Raw genomic sequence first — 21,305 nt, forward strand, 5'->3', positions numbered from 1 at the left:
TTTTTGTTTTTCAGAGAACCCTAAAAAAAAAACTTTTTTCATGAGTAATACTAAAACATGTCCAATCTTTACTAGGCCAGAGAGTTGAGCTCAAATTTTTGTTGTATAAAAAATGTAAGTTATGTTGTCTTTTTTTTACAGGTGTATTTACTTGTAAGTGATAGGAAAAGGTGGTATCATATAAGCAAGGAAGGAAAAAAAGAAACACTCTTCATTGCAGTTTGAATATAACACACTAAAGTTTCAATAAGTTGTTCTTTTCAGAACTGTTACTTAGACTAGGTGCATCTGTTTGTAAAGAAAACCATTAATTCAGCATAGTCCTCTGTATTGATGAACAAATAAAATGGAAAAGATACTGGTTTTGTGCCAAAATAGAGAAGTACTGTGATGATAACAGCATGGAGTTTAAACTGTACCATTTGAAAAGACATGAGGGAAAATATATTAAAATAGCTAAGAGGCTTTCTCAGTATTTGAGCACTAAGGCTAGCTTGACAAATCTACTCTTTTTATGTTGATTGCCTATTTTTCTGATCCAATCTAGCTCACTTTTAACAGAAGACACCTTCAAAGAATATCAGGGGGATAGCTATTCTGTGAGCAACAACGAGCATGTGAAGGTTGCTATAAAAGCACTGCAGTATCTTTGATTTTCCTGTACTCAAGGAAGAGGAAGGAAAACAGCCAAAAACCTGACTTGAGGCTTTAGAAAGGTGTAGTTCCTTTTTTACTTCTTAAACAGATCTGCATAAAACCATGGTGTAGTAGAATACGCACTACTGCAACGGACTTTATGTTGAAAACTAGCTACTGGCTTGTCTGAAAGCAAATTACCGTTACGTCTTGTCACTGAGTGATTGCTAGCATTTGACACTTACTGTAGTGGCACTAACATGCAAATTATTTTTTGACATAAAAGCACACGTTTGACTTGGAAGGTTCCTGCTCTACAAATTACTAAAATGTAGGAGAGTTATTCTTTTGCACTGCCAGAATCAGGGATTGGAACTGCAAGGACCTTTGGTCTAGTGCATTAGAATTGTTTGGATGTTATCCCTTTGAAATAAAGAACTCCGCTCACGTAGTATAGTGCTGTACTGGGGGAGGGTGGAAACATGGGCATACACAGCTTACACAACATACACAACAGTGACATTAGGGAACTAAATTTGGCTGAAAAAGGCAAATAAGAAGTGAATCTGTGTTCCAGTGTTTAAATTAACTGAGAGCATGCACTGTGTTGTGATGCAGCATTTATTACGAACGGTGTTAACCACAGCTTCTTAATGCAAGATTCCACCTAACTGGCCTGTTTTGAGCCCTCAGCCGGCCCTACAGCTTCTATGGGTAGAATTAAGGAGCTTGTGGAACAAGTTAATGTCAGATACAGATTGCTTCCACTGAAAAGGTCTTATGATTGTTTTCCAAATAGAAGGTAGCATAAAATAGCTGGAACATAAGCAAGTAGGATGTGCCTAAAAAGAAAAAACAAAAATACACTGGTGCATACCCTCTGTGAGTTTAGGTAATAACTTAAACTAAAGCCATTTAAAAGATCTTACTTTTGAGTAGCTTGAAAAATGAAGAGTTAATATGGTTAAAATGGATCTCTAGATAATCAGTGGCCTTCCAGAAGCTATAAGGAAAGTGAATGTTTCATTCTGTTTATATCAAGTTATCGTGGTGTCATTAGAAATCTCAGAAGTTCAGCTTTGTGGAAGGATTTAAAGGCAACACTTCAACAATAATCGGATTAGAAGGACTTGCATAGCTACATGGTCTAAAAAAACAGATAAAAGAAACCAGAGTTCAAACTTGCCACAAAGAAAGGCAGTGAGCTGTGAGGTGCAGAATCAACACGCTGTTCTGAGTCTTTTATTTCAACAATTACCCAAAGTAGGGATGCCTGCAGATTTTAATGGTTACTGGAAAATGATCAGCAATGACAATTTTGAGGAGTATCTGAAAGCACTGGGTAAGCTTCCTTTCATGTTTCTTTGATAAATAATCAATAAATGCTACCTGTCTTAGTCGTGACATGAACCTATTTTTCTTTGTACAGTCATAAATCATTTTTGCGAGAAATATTTATTTTGGGAATACACTGTAAGAATTGCTGTATGCAAAATTGTCTTAAGCAGTCTTTACTTTTTAACATCTTGACGATTAATTTTACAGTGATTAAACTACATAGCTGAAAGAGGTAAGTGGCAGATTTCAAATTTCAAACCCAACCATAATCTTAAAGTTTCATGTGTGCTAAGGAGGCAATGATGTACTTGATGCAATTCTGCATGTTTACATTTGATGAAGCATGCAAAATGCTAATAGTTCTATAGAAATACTGATACCCTTAGTAACTGTGAAATACAAGTGGTGTTTTGTAGGGTTCCACATAATCAGCAAATCAAGACAAACTTATTTAAGCTAAAAGAATTAGGCTATGGATTTTTCCTTTTAAGCAATCTGGCCTGAAAGATCTGGATGTTTATTTATCCATGTTCATTTTAGTCCTCCCAAGAGCTACAAGCCTGCTTTTGTGGTAGACTTTTTCTGGATTAAAATAACTCTTTTTCTTTTTCAGATGTAAATGTTGCTGTAAGAAAAATAGCAAACTTGCTAAAACCTGACAAAGAAATCCTTCAGAATGGGGATCATATGATCATTAAAACGCTAAGCACTTTTAGAAACTACATCATGGAATTTGATGTAGGGAAGGAGTTTGAGGAGGATTTAGCTGGGGTGGATGATCGCAAATGCATGGTAAGCATTAGAACTGTAACAACTAACCAAAAAAAAAAAAAAAAGACTATTAAGACTATTAATAATCCAAGGCCTTGCACAGACAACATCTATAAGCCATTTTATGTGTCTGTTCCTAAAATTATTCCTGTGACTTTTTTCAATGAATTAATAGTAATTTCAATTAAATGTTACTCAATTACACAGGGATATCTGTTGGACAGAAAGATATTTACATTTGAGTTTTCAGAATCTCTTGGTAGACTAATATTTTACAGTACAAGAACAGCTGCAGGTCTAGGTGCTCTTCCCCATGTGCAACAATGGCCAAGTGTTTAGAAACCTGCTGCTTTTCTTATTCTTGTTTTTGTGCTCCTTCCTTTCTGTGCGTATTTGGTAGAGCAGATGCGTTAATTAGCCTTCTGGAACAGATCTTTGTAGTCAATAAGCAAACACCAAGAACTCTGCCTTATGAGCTCTTTTTGCTTGCCAGAAAGATGGTGTTTTCTAACTTGTGACTTATAAATACCAATTAACAGAGAGAACTTGAGAATACAAAGTTCTTTAGGTGAATATGACTGGACGTTTTTTTTTCCTGTTAGTTCAAGGGCATGATGCCTGCAATATCCCATGGTGAAGAAGTTGATAAGCACAAGAATTATTTCAGGAGAGACTAGAGGAGTAATTATATAAAATGGAATTAATAGGTTTCCATTCATAGATAGATACTGCCATTTACAAAGTACTGTTCTCCAGTGTTAGGGTATATACATTTACTTTTGCTCTGGTAATAGTAATGCAGGAAATGAAGGATCCCAAAGACCAGGAAAAAAAAAAAAAACAACCACTAATCAGCAAGCAAGGACCTCAGCTAACCCCTCTGTACTCCTTGTTAGAGAAGGTAGAAACACGATAGAGTACAGAATACAAAAGTCACAAATGGGAGAATCAAAGTATATTTGTGTAAAGGAAAGTGGCATAATGTCATAATGCATTTTTGATTACTGGAAAGCTCTTCACCAAGGTGATGTGGTCCAGATCCACCAGTTATGAGTCTAAGGAAAAATTTAGGTGGCTAAAGTACTGTCAAAGATAGCAATAGTTAGCAATGTTCAAGTCATCTACTGAAGTGCTAAAAATGTCTGAGTACTCCATGTTTAATTCAGTGAACTGCTGGTTTGTGTGAGTACAGAACTGTTTTCAGCTAAGCATTATCTATACTTAAATACCATTGAGCTCCAGACTAAAACATCCTCTGCTTGTCAGAATGAAGTAATTGTGCTAGCATATACCTGCAATGAGTTCTCATAAACTGTGTCAGGCAACTGGTGTGCTGAAAAAGCTGATTCAGAAGACATGAAAATGTGGCCCTTGACCAGCCATGCTTTTGAAATGCTGAACAAATACGGCACAACTTCTGAAAGTTCACTGAAAAATATCCTTAACACTTCACTGTTTATAACAGGTCAGTATTAGCTACCCTATTTTGCTAAATTGAGTGATGGGGAAGAATTCAAAGTGTTGAATTAGAAAGAAGAATATAGAGACTATTCAAGTCACTAAAGCAGGTATTAGATTTGGGGTGGAACCCAGATCACCCTGATTTCAAGTGTTGCTTAAACAATTTGTCTATTGATTGTTTAGTGCAAAATCACTCAACCTTGGAAAGAGGAGGTAGCTTCATCTTCTTGCCTTTTCAAAAAAAAAAAAAAAGTCATGCTAACTCTAACTGGTTGTTTCTTTGTTGAGAATGGCTTAGACATACAACTTCACTAAAGCTTTCAGAAGTCTTCAGTATCTCTTCTTGACCTCCCACATCATAAGCAGATACCAACTGCAGCCCTAAAACTAAGGTCACTCTTTGTGACTGTTGCCTTGTAGCAATGTATCATACTTTATAGTTCAATTTTCTGACTAAAGATTTATTTTCTTGGTGAAACCACAGCTTTTCCAAAGGAAAACAGTACAAGGAGCTGTTTTTTGGAAGCCACTTCAGTCCAAATCTGATAACTGTACCGTCAGGCCAGGCTTGCAGTTTGCAATGAAATAACTCCAACGGGCTGGAAGCCTTGTTAAGGAAGGGTCATGGAGGTGATGCAAGAGATATTGGAACACTCCCTGACTGGTGTTACGAGGAAAGCCACCATAAAAACAAAGGTTGAATGTGATTCTTAATGTTTCGTTTCTTCATCTATAGCTTGTGAAACTGCACACCATAAATGGCTTAATCATTAATACTCAATCTGTCTAATGGGAGAGATTATGAATCATTTATCTATATTATGAACTGAGGAGACCACTGGGCAAGTTCTCTCCTTGCTATCCTGCTGTTCTTCCAAGAAGCTCAACGCATTAGAAGTACAAAGTAACATGGATAAGACAAATTACACATTAAACATTAGTTTTATAAAGCAGAGCAATCATCATGAGACTAGTAAAAATAACCTTAGAAATCATTCATGGATCATGTTTCTTTTAATGAAAAATACATTTTAAGAGTCATCTAACTAGAGTTAACATCAGTAAAAATAATATTAGCACAGTGAACACGTTGGATCTGGTTTGTAATTCACTGAAACTTTGTTCACCTTTCAGTTGTAAAATACACCTTTGAGTCTGTCAGGGTACAGTATAATTACAATAATTCCACATCAATAGTCTATGATGAGTAAAGGCTAAAAACTTTTGCTGATTCTAATTTTAGAAGAAAGTTGAAGTTATGACAATAGGGATTAATACTCCTGTGATGGTATGGGATTCCTCCTTGACTTCACTTTGGATTTTTTTTTTCCTTATTGTAGTTGGTCACTGCTGGAAACATCTGAACTTGGAACAGGGAGTTAATTCAGCTGGATAAACCTTAGCAGATTCAGTTGTTTTATTTTGTTTTTACCTTTAACTGTCACTTTTTTCTGACACTCATTTTTAGGTGATTCTGTTTTCTTAAGGGATATAAATAACATCAGTTGGTGATATCAGCTCCTTTACAGTTTTATTTCTCTAGGGAAGTGAAAATTTGCTTCTTTAGAACTTAGATTTTCTCTGTTTTGTAAAACCAAAGATTAGGATAGTTGACCATACAGGAGAGAGCACTAATGACAGCGCAAAGTGCTGCCTAAAGGCAGTTGTTACTCCACGTGTTCCGAGCACTATCAGTAGTGCATGGGACATGCTGCCGCACAGCCTTGTCTCTTAGGAAATGCAGACAAGATGTATGGCTCCTGATGCTATCATACTTCTCCCAGAGCTTTTCCCTAGAGATTTTATCTCCTAGGTGGAAGTTAGAGTTTCTCTGTTTGGCACATTCATGAAAGATGTGTTTCTGCAAGTTTAATTGTTATACTTAAGGGTTGTTAAAACATTTGGCAATTTGAACTACAAAGATAAAATAGAAGTTTGCTTACTCAGGAGCATCTTCTTTTCTTTGCAGACATTACAAGGTGCAAATTACAATATTAATGTTCTGGCCTTCTTTCTACACATTGTATCACATTATTTCTCATGTGATGTGATATTTGAATTGGACCATGTGCTAAAGTTTCCACTACTTTCAAGAGTTTGGTTTTGGTTTTAACTGGTAGCATATGTTAGGTGTTAGTGTACAAAGACAGAAGTTTGAAGTTTATATGTAACTATGACTTAGGTATTGCCTGAAGTGAGTATTTCACTGTGCTATCTTCATTCTCAGTGAAATCTCCAGCCCCATCATGAAATTTCCTAATTTTAAAGATAAATTCCATAGTCTCTAGTTACAATTAATTTAGCAAGCATTTTAGCTATTACACTAATGATAAAACCTTGTTTCAAGCATGTGAGCTTTACTGTGGAAAAATTGTGTTGTGCACCAAAGAGGCAAAAGCTTATTGAAACAATAATTAGTTGATATCTGTCTCTAAAAGCATGTCCCGTTCATCCTCAGATAATTTTACTTCCCTTTCTCACAGTCAGTAATAAACAGGGAAGCCGAGGAGATGCCTACGATGTAAAATATGTTAACAGTAAATGTAAGAATGGGGAAGGATCTGACATGAAACAGAAAAGTTAACTTTATGCACCTTCACAGCACATTTGTTTGGTATGTCAGTCAGAAGTAGGGTGTATGGGAGGTGGGGGGATTTGGAATTCACTTAACAGATCAATCATACGTGTTACCATGTGGAATAATTTCCTGAAAGTATATAGTCATTTAATGTTTAGACAGCCTCATACGGATTGTCCACAGGCATCTGAGCAACCATTCTGTCAGTTGCACGTGCCATATCCTAGTGAAAGGTCTTACTTGAGGCAGAGTCTTTGAGGTTGATCATGGCTCTGTTTTAAACAATAAACATGCCTGATGTGAAACTGATTCCTGTCTAGTTTATATTCAGGGAAAACACAATAAAGTTTAGTTGTTCTGGGTATAATTTGATTTATACTGCTGCAAGGTCAGAATAAAGCCCTATTATAAAATTACATGGCTCATTAAACTTTTTTAACTGTTATTTAGGCAGGGTTCCTCTATTCCACAAATGGAATTCACAGCTGTTAATCTAGTTTAGAATAGGTATTGGAATGATTACTTTGCTGTCAAAAAAGCAATCACCAGTGATACTTAGAATTTCACTAGGGATCCTCAACAGGATGAGAAGACTCAAAATGAGTTGTCTTTCTAGTAAGATGCAAGATCGGCAGTGTATGTCTTTACTTGATCCTTCTGATTCAAATCCTTGGTTTCTTCACATCTTCAAATGTTTTCGTTTTCTTTTTAAAAATTACTTCAGTTTATGGATTTGGGTTTGTAAGTGTTTTCTCATATACTATATTGGAAGAAGCATTGTTCTAGAATGAGTATTGCTGGGAGATGTGTTTATGATTGGCTGTACTTATGTGTGTATATATATACACACTATTCTTCTCTCAAATCTACTGCTCCCTCTCTCTGCAGAAATGTAAATTCCCCAGTTGCTTCTTGAAATAATCTCTGACTTCTTGTGATTTTAATTCAAAGGAAGTAGTCTTCACGTAGTTTTGTGTTGATACTCCTGACCTTTTACAAACTACTGTCTCCAGGTGAGGAAGAATGGTTCTCCAGTCAACCAGAGAACAAAGTTCCACTCTTGGATCTGACTCTGCCTCTCTCACTCCCTGAGGCTCATTAATGAGATGCTATTCCCATTTTTCTTTTCTGTCTTGTTTTGTTGGTATTGTGTTTTTGTGGTGTTTTTTGTTTTGTTTTTGTTTTTCCCACATTACTTGGCCTTTTGGCAGTACTGCTTGTTATCTGTAAGTGATCTGTTCAGCACATTTACATAATGATGTCAGATGAGATCTCTAGAACATTTTGTCGTATGCATAAAGATATCGTTAACTTCAAAGCTTGTAGTCCGGGATTCATACCGAATACCTGAGGCTAACCAACAGTTTGAGCTAGTTACTCACAAAACAACGGCTAATGTTCTGAAAGTGTTGTGGGCAAGGAGGTTTTGGATGGGCATAGTATTTCAGCTTTGTGTGCATCCAGAAAAGTTCAGAGAATGATGAATGCAGTGTGTGCCATCACAAAGAATCAGGTGAAAACTGGAGAACCCAACTTATCAAATTGGATTTTGAATGACAAACCATTAGTGTTCTGTAAATTTAGCAAGATGCAATTGTACATAGGGTAATTCAATTACACACATCAAATTAAACAGTGAATGTCTTAGAATTGATTCTGATCCTTGCACAAAGTGAATTGGATTTATTGTTTTGTTGTTTCTTCTGATGTAGGATATAAGCAAGTCATCCTATTTTTGTATGGATTCTTACAGTTTTATTTCAGTAAGAAAAAAAGATTACCATTCCTAAGAAATAAAACTTGATATACTACCCAGAATACTTATTCTATTCTTTCTCCCACATGCTGTCACCTGCATAGCCTGGAGCCTGGCATATGTCTTCAGTCATTGCCTTCCCTCATTGTTCTTATGAGCAAGAATTCAAAATAACATTTAGAACAACAGTGTTCAACATTTTAAGACCCTGTGCTACAGCAGCTTACTCTTTGATCTAAAAGTTGTCATTACAATTCTGTTTGCTAGCAATGGAGATGGTGACAATCACAGAAGCAAAACACTGCTTATGCAAGAGTCTGATATTTTGACTACAGTGAACTTCAGTAAGCTTATCAGTCAGGTACGGAATGCCCGCAGTATAACCAGCTTGTCTTTCAGTAATGATCTGAGCAGGTTCAGAATGGCACAGGCATATTTCAGAGTCCTATAGCTACAGGTACCCGTTATGATATGTCATGCACCAGCCCCTCAAAGTAATGAGAAATGTGTTGTATTGTGCCACCATCCTTTTCCTGTTAGCTAACTTCAGGAGATCTGTTGCTGCTTGGCTTAAAGCAGGAAGGATTAAATAGGAGGTTAGATTTATAGGTGCTTCTGCAGGGTTGAACTGAAGTTGTTATGGGAAGGAAAGATCTGGACAGTCTTTACCATCCTCCCCAGCTAAAGGATAGCTAAATATGTATAGCCTTTGTCCAACAACAATATCTTGAGATGATGTGCAGGAATCCTACCACTAATTTTTCTGTTGGTGAATGTTTGCTAGATATTTTCCTGTAGAAGAGACATAATTAGTCCACAGATTTTCTGTTTAGAGACTTGGTTCTTTGGGAAACACCACGTTGAACCCTTACTTCTGTTAGATCTTTTAAAACTATGGTAACTTCATATCTCTATTTTCAATACTACTAGAATAGGTTCTGTTAAATTTTGAAAAGAGCCTGGAGTGCGTGGAATGGTTATGAACAGAATAAGCAATCAGTAAGTTTCTTTCAATAGAATAAATTCCATGGCTAATAAGAAATGCTTCTGTAGTTTGTATGTGATTTTTTTCAGATGGCAATGCTGCTTTTTTAGCTGCTTATCTGTATCATCCTAAGCTGTTTTTATGTTAACAAGAAAATTTGATACCTTCTTAATATAATTAAAATAAGTTGAGAAGTAGTGAGATGTAGGCCGTTTATATTTTTGAATCAAATTTTAAGATCATATATATTTTCAAAGGATTTATACTTTACAACCAATTGACCATGTAAATTGATAATGTGTTGTGAAAATTAGCAGTATTTCCATTTGCGTTCTTAACTATGATAGTGACCTCATAGGAAGCCATTTATTTTTTTCCAGTATAGCGCTACCTTGTTCTCAGATACGGTATCTCAGAGCCCAAACACTATCAAGAATCAGGACAGGTCAAAAAAATACAAGAAATAAAACCATCAAACATTACTGGGCTACTAGGAAAGATGAAGAGGCCTTTTCCTAATGGATTCCTAATCAATTTCCTAATTGATTCTCATTTTTTCAGTGCCTGATACATCTCCATGTATCTTCCAGGATTTTTCGTTCAAGGTCTGTAGTGTGGTAGCTCACGCATTAACAGAGCTGTTACCATAGCACATGTAGGGAGCAAAGAAAGTACCTAATTTACGGAGACTTGCTTCAAAAGTTTGTAAAAGCAATGAACAGCTGAAGTAAACATAAATTAGAAAGTCTACTTTGAAAAAGTAATTATAAGAAAACGGGGGACTTCTTCAAATAGACTTACAAAGTAGACTGAATGTCTTAATGGTAAGTTTACTTTTTCAGCTCTGGAATGTCTAAACTTTTCTGGGTAGATAATCTTGTTTAACTTAGGTTTCATTGAAAAATTACCTATATTTTTCATTCCCTCATTTGATTTTCTGCATGTTCCCAGTATTCCTGGATCTGACTTTTCTTAGAAATAAACTTATTTACCTAATTTCAGTTATGGAATTGGAAGAAAAATAGAAAAATATTAGTGTATCAAGTATTTTTTTGCTTGAATCTGCTCTTTTCTCAATAGTTTAACAATCTGTCAACAAGCTGCAGATACAGACTTGATGTGATAAAAAGGACTTACAGGCTGGAGAGATGACAAACTGAACATGTTTGTAGCCCTCCCATTAGCAGTGTGCAGCATGCCTATGACACAGAAAGTAACAGGTAGCGACTATGACCTTACTGAATGCACTTTCACCATTATATTTTATTGTTTGTGTTACCAACATTTTATTCCATCAGCACTTCAGTTGATGAAAAATTCCCCCTGAAAACTACTTATCAGATGTTTTTATATCACTTCGATACTTAGTTGAGATGTAAATACTTTATCTTGAGCATCTAATAAATATCTAGTTGGATACATAGCTATGTTTGACCAAAAATACTAGAGTATTTCCTTTGGTGTTATCTAAAAGCATACTACAGGACACAGCTTGAACTGGATTTTCCTCTGTCATCTGACCTAAACAACTTCTTTTCATTGTTCGATCTTTCTTAAATCATAATTGCAGTTGTAAATGACTAGTTATTCTCATAAACACAGAATTACTGGATTGAGAAGGAAAATGACCTGTGTCATGCAGTTGTAGGGCACTGCGGTCATTTGCTGCACCATAATATAGAGACAGCACTGTGAAGGGAAGTAGAAGAAAAATAGAACTTGTACAGCTGTGTTTCTCCTGAAGATAGAAAATCAATAACACATCTTTGATGAAGGGTGGTAGCTGCAATTCATATTTGTAAATGCAGTGTGTCAAAAATCTATATAGCATCAGCAAAAATATGCTCATGGACTACTTATAAAAATATTATAGTTCATTCATCTGTAAAATGCATTAGGTATCTTCAGCTGTATAGTGCACAACACCAACAAGTACGTTAGGAACAGCTAACATGGGAATGAGAAACATTGTGCAGCGCCAGCATCAGATGTTCTTGCAATTAGACCTAACTGGGAAGTGCAAAGTTTTCTGATAAATTAGTTTGTTTTATGAGTATTTCAGTAAATTACAAGAGTCAATATCTCTGTCTGTGGGTCAATATGATTTACCACTAGAAGCTGAAAGTAATATCTACTGTAATTCTGCAAGACTTCACTACTGTTACTGCAACTAGAGAAAATGCAAATACATACTTGATAGATTTATTTTTGCTAAATATTTCATTTAATAAATCTCTGTCTCATAATTGAAAACAGTAATGAGAGTACTTTAATTTTCATTTATTCTACTTTTTATTTCAAGGACTACAGTGTTGTAACTGAAATCTTCATAAATCACTAACAGAAGTATGTGAGGGGCCAGGTAATAAAAGAAAAATACCTAAGTGCACAAAAATAGTGTAAAACCATATAAATCATATAATAAAACTAAAGAAAATTTAAATATTTACTGTATTTTCAGGCTTCAAAGATGATAATATAATTAGTGAATTAAGTATAATTCTTTTTTTTGTAAAGTAATCTGTTTCTACCTAGCGGTGCTCAGGCAGAAAAACCATCAGTCTTTGGGACCACTGGTATGATACTGGCCTCTTCCAATAGAGACTTAACTACAATGTTTAATCCAGTGGAGCCTCATCAGATAATTGCCTTGGTTTGTCATCCTCACCTCCCAGATAAGCCCCATTATTATACCTCAAGAGTATGTAACCAAGTACATAATCCCAAAGAGGTGCAGTATTGTTGGTTAGAATTTTTGAGACAAGTTAAATTGAGGCAAGGCTAACTTTATCTCCTGTTAACTTTCCTTGTGTTCCTTCAGTACTTTTTATCACATTGTCCACTAATCACATTAATCATCATTTTCTGGTGAAGTTGTCTACAGAATTAAATCTATTTCACTTAGTGTGTATTCGTCTTAAGTTTTAAGTTTGATCAGGCAGTAAGAGACTCAAGAACATGCGTAAGAAACCCTTGATCAATATTCTCCTTTAATTACTGCATGGTGCTAGTGTTCATGTAGCTCAGTGAAATGATGCACAGACTAATGACACATGATACATTTCTAACACTCTCTTTCACACTGTCCATCTTTTGGAAATGCAACGGAAAAGATCAGTCTGGAAGAATAAAGCTTTTAAAAAATATATCAGCACAGTACAGTTTTTCAAGGCAGATGTTATATCTAAGGGAATTCAAGCACTCCCTGTTGGGAGATTTTGATTGCCTACAGTATCTCCCCACAATTTTTTTTCTCTTCCAGACATATTTTTTTTTTCTTTGTTGCCCATATACTGTCATTAGGTTAACACAAAAATGTAAGGGGTCTTCCTGGAGAAAGTGGAAAATGGTGAGGAAGACATAAATAGTTCATTTTCTCACTTAAGGTATGGAGTATCTGGGTTCATCTGGGTATGAACCCAGAAAATATCCTACATTTTTTGAAGCTACAGTATTTCTCCCAGTCAGTAGTCACTGAACTGATATTCTGTATTCACAAGGAAAGGAGAGTTTATACACCAAATGGTAAACTCTAAATCATTGCTCTTACGTACAATAAAAGGGCCAATATTTACCAAAAGTTGCCCTACAATGGTATTTTTAGAATGTTGTTATTATGTTCTGACTCAAATATTTGGAAATGCTGTAAGGCAAGCTTTGTTGTATCTTGGCTGTTTGTAAAGAGTGGGCTATTGGCCGCACATACACCAGCTGTAACAATTCCATCCTCTGTGTGTCTCTGTAGAGATACTTGGAATTGAAGAGCGTATTGTTCTCTTTGATTTGAGGTAAAAGTGGAACTTCTGTCTTTTGTATTATTTGGGTCTTTTGTTATTTCCGACTTTAGAGTTTGATCTAAAGAAAGAAAAGATAAAAATACTACTGATTAATCTTACTGTCATAAAACGGTTGTTTTTGCTAACAAAGAGAAAATGTTGTGTTCTCTAGCACTACTTTCTGTCCTTTATAACCTTCATAGCAAAAGAGCCACATACAAAAATCAGAAACTGTATGGTTTACTCACATCCCTTCAGTATTTATATGCCTGAAAGGGAGGGCAAAGGATGACAACTGGGAATTCTGATAAAACAGCTTGGTTAACAGTCTGTGATATTTTACTTTTCATGACTGTCACCAAGTCACCAAAAGCGATATCTAATCTTGATTGAAAAAACAAAATGCAAGAGAAAAAAATTGTTGTTTCCTGAGATGAAACAATTTTTAAAACCCTTAGAGGCTGAAAAAGTTAACATTTCTTTGTGTTGCTACAAACGTTTCTCTATTGCCCCCAAGTGTACTAAGCTAGTGAAGTATTATCAGGACTAGTAACTTCCAGAGCTAACTTTGCATGTTAGTAGTGTTAATAAAGTTCTTATTTTATCATTGTATATTGCCTGTGAATTCACGTATAAACCTATGAAATAAAACTTTACAGGTAATCTAATGACTCAGCTATGCTGAGCTAGTACTCAAGGGATAGAAATAAGTACTGGTACTAAGCAAAGCTACACATACAACTGATTTATTCCACAGTATCCCTTTTGTCTGATCACTGGAAGAAATAATCTTCACTTTCTGATATAGTAGTGATGCTGAGAATCATCAGAAAGTCTAAGATGTTAACTAGTGTTATTTGTTTCCCTCCACTTTCCAAATGGGCATGCATAAAATCAAAACAGATATGGAAAAGGATATAAACTATGGTGATTACAATAACTCTCTTAAATACAGCTTTGCCACAATGTGTTGTCCCTTCTTGCGTGAGCATTTTAAACATTAAAAGAAAACATTAAAAAAAAAAAATGCTATCTACTACTAGGTTTAAATACATTATTTTACAGGAGAGACAGAACAACTTGGCAATGCATTCTACAAATGAGAGATTTTTAGCAAGGACAAAAAAGTCTGTCTTTAAGAAACCCTGTGTGGTGCAAACAGACTGTATAGGAGTACTAATAATGCCTTGCTTATGATTATCTATGCTGGCACTCTTTCTAGTGGTTCATTTTCCATGCTTGTTTAGTCTAAAGCTTCCCATGGGTGGGGACTGCTGGCTGTACTCATTTATAGATGGTGGCTCTCGTGGTTATCATTTAAGAATTGTTTGTGACATACACAAATTTAATAAATAGCACTGTGCAGTTCTTGAATGCTGAACTTGTAATTCCCAGAATAACAAATGTGGACTGACTTCTCTTAAAAATCAAACAGGATATCTTGTCTCCATATTTGGCTACTTACACAGGTACTGGCTTGAAGGCTTTAACAAGGTAGACAGTAATTCTGTAGTTAGTCCTCAGATTCACTTCACACAAGCTGATTTAAAAGCAGTGTGCTAATATTGATGCTCAACTATCCTAAGCTTTTGCAGCACCAGAACTGCATTATAAATTGCCACTGCTCTTGTCTTCACTTCTTAAAAAAAAAAAAAAAAAAAAAAAAAAAAAAAAAAAAAATTACAAAATATTGCTCTCTTTATTTTAAGGAGGGGTGAAATCAAATCGTTAGTAAATACTAACCACAGCAACAAGCTGAAAGATGCACCCTCATACATTCCAGTATTTTTATTAATCAATAACTCAGGGCAGCACAGGTGTTCATAAAAGTGCTGTGATGAATCCTGCAACACCTTACTCTTATTCTGCCAAACCTGGCTCAAGTAGTTCTTCAGCTACTGTTAGGCAAAGCAGGATTATGGCAAAGTTATCAATTTACTGATACTTCCAAATCACTCTGCTCTATCATGGATGACAAATTTAGACATGGGGGGGGGAAATATATGTATATATGTGTGTATATATATATACACATATATAAAAATATATGTATATATACATATGCATATATGCATATATTAAAGAAAAACAAAAAAATGCAGTAAAAGCCTTTCTCGTGCATCCCTAGCTGCCAGTATGTGGGAATTATGTTTGGGTAGGGCAGCTGGACAATCCTTTGTATGGTGGAAAGAAACTGAATCTCAGGTTTTTAGCTCCTCTTACAAATACAGCTGCACATCCCTTTTGATGTTGTGTTTGTTAGCAAGGAGAAAGGAGTGCACTTTCACACAACGATTTTTATGGTTGTTTTTTTTTGTTTGTTTGTTTTCTTACAGTTAAACAGTTTATCTCACCCTTCTGAGTTTTGACAGGCAGTTGCACAACAACTTGCCATTTAAGCTCATATCTTTTATAATTATCTTAATTATTATAATGCTCTGCAATTATTCTTATGAAATTCATTAATCTTTTATTATAACATAGAGTAGGTTTTCTTTAAGCAAACTAATCATAATATCAGGAAATGCTACAGCAGCACTGAACATGCCTGTTTTGTTAGACCACAGTATCCTGGGAGGGAGATAAGCTTCTCTGCGTACAGAAAGGAGAAAAAGAAGATCGTGGCTGGACTCAGTGGATTGAAGGAGATGAAATGCACCTGGTAAGATCATGTAATAGGTTTCAAACACCATCCTATTATTTATTCAAATGGCTAGATGTAATGCAGCAAGCTGTGTGCTATATTATCTTGTCTTTCTTTGACATAATTAAGTTGTTGCTGCATTTGACTTCTTTCTAAAGCAATCGTTTCATTTGGCACCATTATTCTTCTATGTTCCTTACAGAGATTGCCTGATTTCAGTGTAGTACTCTTTCTGTGTTAACTGTCTGTCTGAACAGAGCAGTTTGAAATGTTTACACTGAGGAAGACATTTATTGTACATTTTATAAAATACACAGTATGGGAACTTGTGAAAGTACACATCCAACAGTAAGCCATAAGGGGGAAATATACCATTGTTCTTCTAAAATAATTACAGGCTAGACTGTATTATAGCCTAGAGAACTAAAACAGCAATTAAGTTTTCTAACATGTCATGTTCTCTCAGATCACCATTTCTATCTTTTCTAAGTTATCAGGATTTGAAAGAAGACGTCTATTCTTTTCTTACACAGCTCTTCATAGTATCCTCGCTCTCTCATCAGTGTGGGTAAAATGAACTCTTCCTGCTGAGATAATAAAATCCAACTTCAATTTCATTCCACTGATCAGTACTATTAGCACACAGCATTTAAAATGAATGTTCTCTTTTTCAAATCAGTAATGGAGTTATAAATGAATCTTTGTGAAAGTTCCCAAAGCCCCTTATTACTACACACAAGTTTCAGGAAGTACTGGAAGTCCCAGAAAACAGTTTGGAAAATGAATGTATGTGATAGACCTTGCCATCTGATATAATGCAGGTAAATAGGGAAGTAACTTTACAGCTGCAGTCATGGTCTCAATGAAAGCAGAGGTGAACCTATGAAAAAGAGACTCCAAAATTTTCTGTGTATATGCATTCCCTCTTGTCTGCACACAAACAGGCTACAGTAGTTGCACACCGCCTCCCAAACTCACAACAGTCGGGGCTGTGACCGCAGGCAGCTGCCCTTCCAGGTTCTCTGTTGGTACAGGGGTTGTAATTAGCCCCACACTGTCTGGCCTTGAAGCTCAACTTACTCCCTGCAGCACTCAACTCACATGAAGCGATGGCACTAGTTGCTCTTAGATTTTTTTTTTGGCTTCCGTTTTGGCAAATCCTAGTCCCTGTCCCTTGACAGCTCTGCACTCATTCTCTCTTCCCACTCGCTGCCCCCAACACCAATTTCTTTCGCCCAGATTTCTGTATCCTTACTCTGATTCATGCTTTAGCCATGCAGCCTGGCCGTGGACCTCCAGGCCAGACTCCTTTCTATGCCTGAACCTGTCAGGGGGGTTATTTTAGAAGTCATAAAATGAGATTCCATTGCTCACACATTGTTGTCTAGTGCCCTGAGGTACCCTGAGGTTACCTGACAGATCTGAGGCTGCTGCTTCAGAAGGCTGTGGAGAGTTCTGTCTCATACCTGCCAGCTTACATGGGCATCACTGCACTAATTGGCACTTGTACAATTTACCATGATCTGTCTGTACACAGAAGTCAGTACAAAGTTCCTTCATGCAAGGGAAGTACCCAAGTATTTTAGAGACTAGTTCCCAATATTTCAATGTTATCACTTTTTATGTTTCATGAACTTCAAAAATGTCCTCTTTATTCCTCTGAATTCTCATTAGTGTAACTTTGTCCATTAAACATTCAGTAAAAGAGTCCCGTTTAGTATCTTATTTTTGACCAGCTAAGATTACTAGGTCCTGTACTCTTGAGAGTACTTTGGTACAATGGACAGTTACCTCTAAAAAATTGATACTTCGATAGTTTTATGATCCTATTGAACTTTACACAACGAGCCAAGTGTTAATTTAATTCCTTCCATGGTTCTGTAGAAAGCAGTACCACATCCTTTAGTAGTTTATCGCCTCCTATTTTCACCATTTCATTCTATGGTCTGTACTTTGTGTAGTTCTTTTTCCTCTTTAGATTCTGTTTTATGTGAGTGACTTATTTGACCATTCTCAATTTCCTTTTGAGTTTTATTGCCATTTTCTATTGTATTGATTGCTTCTGCTCTGTAGATTTTTATCATTGTCAGCAGATCTCTTAGCACTTACAGCACACTCTTTCTTCTGGGTTACCTATATATAAAGTGAACAAAACAGGTCCCAGCTAAAATCACTGCATCAGTCTGCTTGTTTCATCAATTCACCATGAAGCGCCTTCTCTTGCTGCAGGCTAGCAACATATGCCAATAAGGTTATTGATCCAGTGTAAGTTCTTCTTAATAAGTCATTTTATCAAAGTCCCCCATAAGAAAATGGGCATAACTTTCCAGTTAACTTTGCTCCCCATTTCCTCAAAATATTCAGACAGCTTAATTAAAAGTCTTATCTTGAAATACGAAGCGCTAACCTACTTCTAGGTCACACATAATCTTTGTCTTTATGTCCCTTAGGAAGCCCTACCCATTTTCTTTTTCTAGCAAAACCAGTCAACACCTCCACAAATCCCCACAAAGATTGTGTGCAACTCTCAGGTCTAACTTCAACAGTTTCAGTAATACAGAAAATTAAACTGCATCTTCAGCAAGGCTAGGTGGACAACAGTAAGCCTCGCAAATCAATGCCCAAGACACAAACATCAATGTATCTGCTTATGTGCAAGTAACTATGACCTGATGATTAGCAAGTAGAGATTTTTTAAAAACCTATTGTGGAACACAAAAGACAAGTGGAAAGCATTAGGCATCCAGTATGGCCAAGGTCAGTCAAAACTCGCTGCCATGCTGGGATTTATAGACCTAGCTCAACTCTTACGTATACAATTACATGTCCTTTCCTAGCTGTGACTGCCCTGTTGCTAGACTGTGCTTTCAGCTGTTCTCTAGTTTTGTAGGTTTGAACTACCAATCATCAACATACAGAATTTGTTATTCAAATCCATCCCCAAATAACTTGTTCATGTGTCTAAAATACAGAACGCTCATTTCAAAGACTTAAGCAGTTGCACACACAAATAGTGAATAATGCACCAGGAACACATTTGGCCCTTTAAATTCTGGGATCCCAAAATAACTTCTCTTATTCCACCTTTCTCCAGAAAGTAAACCCAAACCTGCTAGTTTCTTTTATGATTAAAAAATAGGCTAAAATATGTACAAGCTATACAATCTAGTTTGATAAGAAATTGCATACTCAAGCTGGACATATATGTGAATTTATAATGCATGTCCTATGTAAAAGTTGTTGTGTTTGTTTTTTTTTTTAATTATTTTCTCTTCCTAGGAAATAAGAGTGTGTGGAGTCAAGTGTAAGCAGGTCTTTAAGAAGGTACAGTGAGCCTACGGCTGATACAGAAATGAAGAACAGTAGAATTTACAGACTTGCCACCAAATCTCCAAGCACAAGTAATGACCGTCAATGACAAGAGAGTAAACACAGAGATGAAGCTTACATTAGAACAGTATAGTTGGAATAAAATATTTTTAACAAATTATTTTAAAGAAGTAATTGAAAATAAAACCCATTAAAGTTTTTGAACGTTTTAAATGGGTGTGCACTGTAATTCTTGACGACACCAAAATGGAGGCTGTTTGGTATACAGCAAGATACTTGTGAGCACATGCTTTACTCATAATGGAAATCACCCTTCCGTAGCTTTAGCAAGGGACCTTAAGGTAGTCTTGTTTTCAGGTAATGAATTGTTGTAGGGAAGTGAAAAAAGTGCAGTATGTGGTTTATGGGAAATCCTGATTTCACTGAGGTCAGTGAGAATTTTAGCATCAGCTCCATTGGAACAATACTTCACTGAAAGTATTCTACCAAACATGAAGGTCTGATTTCCCAAATTAAGTAAAGATATGGATCAGCAGTCTAGAAAAATAGCACTTAAAGAACCATGGCCAAGGGGCAATTGCTTTCTAAATGCTTTAGCCAATGTCTGTCCATTCTTTTTTTTTTTTCTTTTTTTTTTTTTTTTTTTAATTAATTTATTTATTTTTCCATTCTGAAGTAACAAATAGTAAGATCACTGTTAGAAACTATATAATTGTACACGTGCCAAACAAAAGGTATGACTAGCGTTGCTTTCTATGGTATCATTTGCAAATTTTATTAGGACACATCATTGTGTTCATGTTCTTATGCAGCATATATGTATAGCAAAGCATTGGCCTAGCAGTTTCTACCACTGACTTAGTCACTATAAACATTCATAGTGATTTATAAACCAAAGTTGTATTTTCAGACTGTCAATACACTGGATATACAGCTAGCACCAGCACCTCGCATCACGTTCAAAAAGACTCAAGGATGTAGGATGCCTGATGGATCAGACCTTTAGCAGAAGGCACACTGTTAAAAGTGTGTCCTACAACAACTGTTATTAGACATTTTCAGAGACTTGATCAGTGGGGAAGTTGCTATGGCAGCGTCCAAGATGTTCCGAAGTGCTGCAACCTGGACATAGTATTGCTTTGGCCTGCTTTGGGAGCCCAGTGCTAAGACTTGAGAGAAATTTTAGACATTCATTGCATAAATGTGAACAAGTTACGACATTCTCTACTAACCAGAGACAGCTCTAAAATATGCAGTATTATTAAACTTGTTCAGAAATGTTACCAGTCTGATCTAACAAATGAAGAAACGGAGGTCCAGAACCATTTGTTGTAAACTAAGAATTTAGTACAGTGGAGGTGATAAACTTTCTGAACTATGGTATTTCAACTGTACTCTATACTGTAAATGTGGCACAAGATGTACTGTAATATACATCTAATTTAATTTTGTAAAGTTCTGTCTTTTACATAAGGAAGTACACAGACAATATTATCTATGAAGGTTTACACAACCCCATGTGATGTGTAACAAAAGAGGTGAAAAATACTCCCTCCCAGGTAAATTCTTGTGTAACTATTGCAACAGATGTTCACACAACCTAGAATTACAGACATATATAATGTAATTGTCTCCTTTAGGTTCTCTTGTAGCTTATTTCTTGGCAATATACATGTATAGCACTGGGAACTGCACTTGGCCCTAGTCAACCAGATGTAAGGAAAGGCTACTCGTGTGTTAGCTGTCTAGCTGTTCCTACAGTTAAATGGATATCTATCCTGACTGATACACAGACCAGCAGTTAATTGTGATTAAGTTCTCTTGTACTTAGAGTGGGAAAGGTCAGAACTGGTTATGGTTAAATACCATGGAAAGGGTCTAGGGGAGGGAGAAGGGTGAGAAACCTGTATATCTCAGGTTAAAAATACAGCTCTGTTTAAGTCAACTTGCAAAAAGCTGTCTATTTAAAGTGTTATTTATCACCTTACACAAGGTTGAGGATATCCCGATTGCCAAATCTCAGTGCATCA

The 21,305-nt window shown here is 36.0% G+C and overlaps 2 protein-coding genes across 3 annotated transcripts in view; both read left to right on the forward strand.

Moving 5' to 3' along the window:
* Positions 1–2,608, forward strand: part of NMNAT3 (nicotinamide nucleotide adenylyltransferase 3) — a 31,624-nt gene extending 29,016 nt beyond the window's left edge. The window contains exon 7 of one of the 2 annotated variants that reach the window (XM_084530043.1): positions 548–2,033. In XM_084530043.1, the coding sequence (XP_084386169.1) occupies positions 548–592 (45 nt within the window). In that variant the 3' untranslated portion in view covers positions 593–2,033. Of the gene's footprint in view, positions 1–547; positions 2,034–2,587 lie in introns of those variants that run through there. The other variant, XM_084530044.1, reaches the window with a different exon arrangement.
* On the forward strand, positions 1,870–19,473 carry RBP1 (retinol binding protein 1). The gene is made up of 4 exons (XM_084530047.1): positions 1,870–1,978; positions 2,588–2,766; positions 15,862–15,963; positions 19,225–19,473. Exons 1-4 carry the CDS (start codon positions 1,906–1,908, stop codon positions 19,276–19,278), a joined length of 408 nt encoding a protein of 135 aa, XP_084386173.1. The 5' UTR covers positions 1,870–1,905; the 3' UTR covers positions 19,279–19,473.
* Positions 19,474–21,305: the final 1,832 nt, after the last annotated feature.

The sequence above is a fragment of the Aythya ferina genome, assembly GCF_964211825.1.
Source record: "Aythya ferina genome assembly, chromosome: 9".
Taxonomy (NCBI): domain Eukaryota; kingdom Metazoa; phylum Chordata; class Aves; order Anseriformes; family Anatidae; genus Aythya; species Aythya ferina.

Excerpts from the sequence above, each read along its gene's own strand:
- RBP1 (XM_084530047.1), top strand. The coding sequence starts at position 1,906 with ATGCCTGCAGATTTTAATGGTTACTGGAAAATGATCAGCAATGACAAT. Across the intron at positions 2,767-15,861 it reads TGGATGATCGCAAATGCATG|ACCACAGTATCCTGGGAGGG; the intron begins GTAAGCATTAGA and ends CTGTTTTGTTAG. Across the intron at positions 15,964-19,224 it reads AAGGAGATGAAATGCACCTG|GAAATAAGAGTGTGTGGAGT; the intron begins GTAAGATCATGT and ends TTCTCTTCCTAG.